The following is a 7,151-nucleotide window of genomic DNA, read 5'->3' on the forward strand; positions in this document are numbered from 1 at the left end:
AAAAATACATTTACTGGTTTCAGCGTGTAAGGGGTTCAATGAAAGAGTAACTTTTGCCCAAAGTTGCGAACATTCGTGACGAGCAACTTTACCACTTAAAGCGCAATTGTTCGGAGACAAGCGGAGCGGTGTATATATATATCCACAAACACACGCAGATACACATCACACAGCAGTATGTGTGTCAGCAAAGCCACCGTTGTTCTACAAGTTCCATTAAATCAGTTTTCCCCAAGTTCCGCAGGCACAGTCCGAGGCGGCCTCGTTCACGTTACCTGCGCGCTCATGAAGATTCCCAGGATCGCGGCCGCGGGACGCGGGCATGGATGAGGTGGAGGAGGGCTCCCTGACAGTCACCGTCGCCTGACCACCACCCTTCCGAGAGGTCGGGCCCACTGCCGAGCGGCGTGCTGATATAGCGGACCCCATCGGCTCGGAGTGTCGGAGCACGGCGCCTCGCCGGTGCACGCAGTCCCTCGGTCGCGCGCTATGGGGGCCGCTACGGGGAGCGTGCAGCGAACGTGAGCTGCTGCCAAGCGTACGGGGTACGATTTGGAACCCTACAATGATTACACATGTGAGAGTAAAACACAAAGACCGCAAACGCGCCCACCACCACCACCCCCCGCAAGCCGAATGGAACACTCCGCCACCTTTATCGTTTCGAGTTGGCGGTGATTGTGACGCAATGACACAGGTGCGCTTAATTATTCTGGTGGAGTGTTCCATTTGAGGCGCGGGAGTGCCGAACAATCCCCGCTTCTGATGGGGCGATGCCATGACGTACGTCCGCGCTAAAGCAACTCCCTCGGGGCACTTTCCTTTTTTTTAAGCAGTGCATACACCGGCTAAATATAGGCCGCAGAACAGACAGACGCACGTAAGCGCTGCGGTGAGAGGTCTTTGGCCACTCATCTCCGTGGCGATCGCACCAGGAACCTCCTCTTCCCAACACTCACTGGCGAATTCAGTGGATTCTAGCAACAACAAAAAATCAACTGTCGTGGAATCAACTCAACAAAACGCATCCGATTTTTTTTTGCAGTGGCGCAATGCAATATATCGCTTACTCCACTATTAACCCGGCCCCCTAAGTTCGATGACCGGCCATGGCTATAGCATCGGTGGCGAGTGATATCTGAACCGGTCCTGGCCGATGCGTACTTCACCAAACCGGCATTGACCGACAGAGAATCAAAGAACCCGCACGACCGATATGACGTGGGGAGGGCCTTCATTCAACAGCGTCAAAACATTGAGCGATGAAGCGCAAACACTATACAGGACCAGAAACGCGCTCAACTAGGGAGTCAGATTCAATTTGCCACAGAAGACTGTCGGCTGTAAGGGTAGACAGCCCAGGTCGTGCGATGAGTGACATACAAGCGTCGATGACTGGGTGTCTACATTATGGCGAAAAAAGAAACATTTAAAGATTCCGCACGTCACGGGCGTGGGGTGGTTTGTACGCAGACGAAATCGTCAACATCAATGAGCCGGATAAGCAAACTTCAGCACCATACTTATTGTGCTAATATACTGCAGTCTAGATCGGTCACTGTCCATGGTGCTGAACCATAATCAGTGCACATCAGTTTCTAAACATTCCTTCGGAAGTTACTTGATAAACTATCGGTTGCTACCAAAGGTCATTGTTGGGTTATAAGTACAGTATTTCATCATCATCAGCCACGATCAATCCATTACTGTACGAAGCCACCCCCCCCCCCTTTTCGCCCACCCTCCAAGCCGCCGCTATCTCTCCCGCTCTTGCGATGTGTAAATCCACACAGCACCTGAACAACCCTATTTGCTAATTCGCAAGGCGCTCTCACGATACACATGCAATCCCAAGTCACGGATGCAGCGTGCGCCACTCCGGTTGTGACTCGCTCTTCGTGATGTTGTTCCGCGCCTCGTATCGCGTGGCCGTCCAGGCGTAGAGACACCTCGCACAGCTGCCTCAGACTAGATCACAGATGTGTGGGCTGGTGGTTGGTGAGTGGTGGGGGTGGTGGGGTTTTTTTTTTGACGGTCCCGTTGGTGGCACAGTTTATTTTTTCCACATCGGTTAAACAATCAATATTCTCGCTGTTTCCACGTGAGACGGCGGTTGCTGGCTTCGCCGTAGAGAATGTAAAATTAACGCGATCGTTGAAGATTAATTAAAAGAAAATGAAATGCAAAAAAAAATCAACGCACGACGAGTGTAGCTGAAAATATATTTGTGGATAAGTACAATTGTACCCCCTATGAGGAACATGTGTTTCAGGGAATACGGGCACGTTCGAGGTATCATATTGAATGTTAAGAATAGTAAATCGGCCTGGGTACGATGTATCCCTACAAGAGAGTGTGGCACCTGGACAAGACGGCTGTCAGGATCGTTGCCAAAAGAGATTACGCGGCCGAGAGGACGACTCCCACGGAGAAGGAGCGAGGACATCAGGACCGTGAGAAATGGCGACTGAGTGAGGAGGCCTTCATCGCACGATGAAGTGCGATATTTTACTTTATCACAATGCATCCGAAAAACAAGACTATATCACCCCAACTTTTGGAACTCTCCATTGGCTCCCAACTCAACATCTTTCAGATCATATTCTTAGTTTTTTCGGTAAAGTCACGTTGAAGAGAAACAACAAAATAACAAAATATATATAAAACAATAAAAAATTCTCACGACGTTTCGACCATAACTCAAACGTGACTTTACCGAAAAAACTAAGAATATGAATTACTGCAGTCACGAAAGCTTTAAATCAAAATCTTTCAGATCCTCCATGGATTTGCCCATGTCTACCACTCCCCTTCTCATGTCACTTGACTGTCCTCCCACCCACTCTCCTACCTCTCCCCTCTCATTTCTATCGACTCGATTTCCACGCACACCGCTTCAGCAACAGAGGCCTTCTGTCGAAGCCCATATCAACAATCGCTCAGTGGGAGGCAGCTCCTCTACCGATGACCGACACGACGCTCTGTTGAAACCATACAAGCACCGCTCCGAGCCTGTATTAATCATCGTCAGCCATGACTTATCCACTACTAGATGAACTCCTCCACAAGCTGTCGCAATCCCTGACAGTCCAGTGCTACTATGCCATCCATCTCACTCCTGCACGTAAACTGATCTCGTTGCTCTATCCCCGCGGTTGGTATCCTCTTGGACTCATTCGCTCCTTTGGCTGCTATTCTGTCACCATTCTAGGACTAAAACATCACCAACCAGTCTCGGTTGTCGCCGTTTCACGTGCGCGCCTCGTACATAATGTAACCGCGCGTACAACATTGTCAACCTAGCGCACGTGGTATTCCCCGCTCGTGATAAATATAACGCCGATGTACAAAGCCGAGCTGTGCAGTATATCCGACGAGTGGAAAACAAGACAAAAAAAAACCAAAACATGTTCATTTTTTCCGCATCGTCTCGCGGCGTCACTGTCAATTTGAGTTGAGTAAACACTTTCATTAACACCAATTATCGGTGATTACTTACGATGCTAAATCCGCCCCGAGCGAACGCCGACGAAGCCAGGGTGGCTTGGCGCAGCTGCGACGCACAGGCGCGCCTGATGGCAACTGCATGAGAGCGTCTCATCGGGGAGCCTCCATACTCGTGTCACGGCGTGCTAGTCACTGCAGCATCCACACACACACACACGCGCGCGCATTGCCAGCTTTCTCATTGCAACAGCTTCAATGAACACGGGAAAAAAAATGAATTCGGCCGAGAACGAAACGGGTGCTAGGCGGTGTCCATAAATACACTGCGATGATGAAATGAACACGCCAAAGGAAGCGGCAGCAGCAGCAGCAGCACTTTCAAAAGGTGCTCGCCGACCGATTACATTATTTTTTTTTATCAAAATGGAAACCGATTACATTTAAGCTGTTTTGAAGAGGCCTTTTATCCAGCAATGGTTAGTGATGACGGTGAATCCAAGAATAAACGGCGATTATCTAGAATTTCAGCTTACTCGTTTAATACAAACGTAACTATTGGAAATTGCCTGCCGTTATAAAATAAATAGGCAGACAGTTCGCCTAATTCCCATATCTGCCCGTCCACTAAAAAAATCAAATATTTGCACGTCCCATCGGCAGCACAGCCTTTTGGGAGTGACCTTTTCAGCAACGTTGCTTTTATACAAGCAAACTTTGGACAGTTTCGACATGCAGTGCCTCAAATGTGTAAAACGATACTTGAATATTTTCTGCGGGGTTCTTGACATATGAGGAGGCTTATTGTCTGCTTAATTGTGTTGTTATACTAATATTGTTTACAGCGGCGCTTATGATTGTTTTACCGTTATAAATTCGGTTGAACCCAGCGACGAGGGGGGCTTGGTGGAGCACGCAGAGATGGAGTCTGCGTGGATACCCACGTGATTCCGCTGGCAGTTATTTGTGGCTTTGCGTGATGCGTGTGGACGTTTTTGGCAACTTTGCGAGGATGTCATGCAGGCACTCTGGTGTAATTTCATGCTCACATTAGAACGTAGATAATTTTACACACAACCCAATAGAGAGCGACTTGAACGTGAGTCCTGAAACTCGGTGAATTCACAACGCATTAAAACACCCGTGGCAAACAAGAGCAGCTGTTTATATTTCTGTATCCCATGATGTACAGTGCTTGTATTTTAAATCGACTATATTTTTCGCTCCTGTTATTGCTAATCAATAAAACGCGCAGCAAACGCAGCCACCGAAATTAATCCGCTGCAATGTCACGAGTTACATCCATCGCCCCCAGCAGATACAAACTATATATTCAGGTCTGAATTTGAATTAACAAAAAATTACGGTCAGTTTTATGGTCATATTTTGAAATAAAACACGTCCTGCGTAAGACGTTTAGTTGTGTTCGGTGATAGTCTTACCTAAGCATTATTGAGAAAGGTAAGGCGAGCCACATCTATCCACCGTCCAGATAGCCATTGATCAAGGATCCCTCTATTAATCCATGAGCCAGAGCAGAAATTGGCACCACCCATATTTACAACATTTCAGTATTACTGTATCCATTTATTTATATGGCTCAAAATAAGAATATTCATCACGTAAAATCACTGGCCACAAAGATACTGGAATCAGTACAGGACAGCTATCCCCTCTTCGGGTGGCACCGGCAAGTGAAACATCTGTACTGGCCTAATGGATTATACGGGGTGTGGTGATGAGAGAGATTGAAGACGCTTGAGCCGTGAATCTGCCGTATGGGCAGACAACTTAAGAACGGAAATTTAAGCAGCTGGAAAATGAAAACGTAGCGGAAAATTCTGAAACAGAAGCGAGAGCTCTTTCGCACATATCAATTGGTGTGTATTAAATACATAAGACAATGTATATGAATTAGTAAGTGGCTGATTACGTTCTTTTTTCGTATCTCCACCCATATGAATTTAATACCTCTCAAGCCGCCCTCGGTATATACAGTGAGGGAAAAAAGTGTTTGATCCCCTGCTGATTTTGTACGTTTGCCCACTGACAAATAAATTATCAGTCTATAATTTTAATGGTAGGTTTATTTGAACAGTGAGAGAGAATAACAAAAAAAATCCAGAAAAACGCATGTCAAAAATGTTATAAATTGATTTGCATTTTAATGAGGGAAATAAGTATTTGATCCCTCTGCAAAACATGACTTAGTACTTGGTGGCAAAACTCTTGTTGGCAATCACAGAGGTCAGACGTTTCTTGTAGTTGGCCACCAGGTTTGCACACATCTCAGGAGGGATTCTGTCCCACTTCTCTTTGCAGATCTTCTCCAAGTCATTAAAGTTTCGAGGCTGACGTTTGGCAACTCGAACCTTCAGCTCCCTCCACAGACTTTCTATGGGATTAAGGTCTGAAGACTGGCTAGGCCACTCCAGGACCTTAATGTGCTTCTTCTTGAGCCACTCCTTTGTTGCCTTGGCCGTGTGTTTTGGGTCATTGTCATGCTGGAATACCCATCCACGACCCATTTTCAATGCCCTGGCTGAGGGAAGAAGGTTCTCACACAAGATTTGACGGTACATGGCCCCGTCCATCGTCCCTTTGATGCGGTGAAGTTGTCCTGTCCCCTTAGCAGAAAAACACCCCCAAAACATAATGCTTCCTCATCCATGTGTGACGGTGGGGATGTTGTTCTTGGGGTCATAGGCAACATTCCTCCTCCAAACACGGCGAGTTGAGTTGATGCCAAAGAGCTCAATTTTGGTCTCATCTGACCACAACACTTTCACCCAGTTGTCCTCTGAATCATTCAGATGTTCATTGGCAAACTTCAGACGGGCATGTATGTGTGCTTTCTTGAGCAGGGGGACCTTGCGGGCGCTGCAGGATTTCAGTCCTTCACGGCATAGTGTGTTACCAATTGTTTTGTTGGTGGCTATGGTACCAGCTGCGTTGAGATCATTGACAAGATCCTCCCGTGTAGTTCTGGGCTGATTCATCACCGTTCTCATGATCATTGCAACTCCACGAGGTGAGATATTGCATGGAGCCCCAGGCCGAGGGAGATTGACAGCTCTTTTGTGTTTCTTCCATTTGCGAATAATCGCACCAACTGTTGTCACCTTCTCACCAAGCTGCTTGTCAATGGTCTTGTAGCCCATTCCAGCCTTGTGTAGGTCTACAATCTTGTCCCTGACATCCTTGGAGAGCTCTTTGGTCTTGGCCATGGTGGAGAGTTTGGAATCTGATTGATTGATTGATTGCTTTTGTGGACAGGTTTCTTTTATACAGGTAACAAGCTGTGTGCTCCTAATCTCAGCTCGTTACCTGTATAAAAGACACCTGGGAGCCAGAAATCTTTCTGATTGAGAAGGGGTCAAATACTTATTTCCCTCATTAAAATGCAAATCAATTTATAACATTTTTGACGTGCGTTTTTCTGGATTTTCTGTTGTTGTTATTCTGTCTCTCACTGTCCAAATAAACTTACCATTAAAATTATAGACTGATCATTTTTTTGTCAGTGGGCAAACGTACAAAATCAGCAGGGGATCAAATACTTTTTTTCCCTCACTGTATTAATTACCTTTCTGCGTTTCCGAAGCGATGTTATTAATCATTTATACCACAGGCAATAAACATCAACATGGTTTCGATTTAAAGCTTTCGTGACTGCAATGATTCATCTTCTTTGGTTCTTTCGGTAA

At 46.5% G+C, this 7,151-nt stretch overlaps 1 protein-coding gene across 2 annotated transcripts in view; it reads right to left on the minus strand.

Annotated features, from left to right (window-relative positions):
- The window catches only part of LOC116940897 (dual specificity calcium/calmodulin-dependent 3',5'-cyclic nucleotide phosphodiesterase 1A-like), a 74,521-nt gene extending 73,465 nt beyond the window's left edge, over positions 1-1,056 (minus strand). The window contains exon 1 of one of the 2 annotated variants that reach the window (XM_032951239.2): positions 276-1,056. In XM_032951239.2, coding sequence (XP_032807130.2) covers positions 276-780 — 505 coding nt within the window. In that variant the 5' untranslated portion in view covers positions 781-1,056. The remainder of the gene's footprint in view (positions 1-275) is intronic. The other variant, XM_032951240.2, reaches the window with a different exon arrangement.
- Positions 1,057-7,151: the final 6,095 nt, after the last annotated feature.

The sequence above is a fragment of the Petromyzon marinus genome, chromosome 10 (assembly GCF_048934315.1).
Source record: "Petromyzon marinus isolate PM22_M1 ecotype Great Lakes invasive population chromosome 10, UKy_Petmar_22M1.pri1.0, whole genome shotgun sequence".
NCBI classification, from domain to species: Eukaryota; Metazoa; Chordata; class Hyperoartia; order Petromyzontiformes; family Petromyzontidae; genus Petromyzon; species Petromyzon marinus.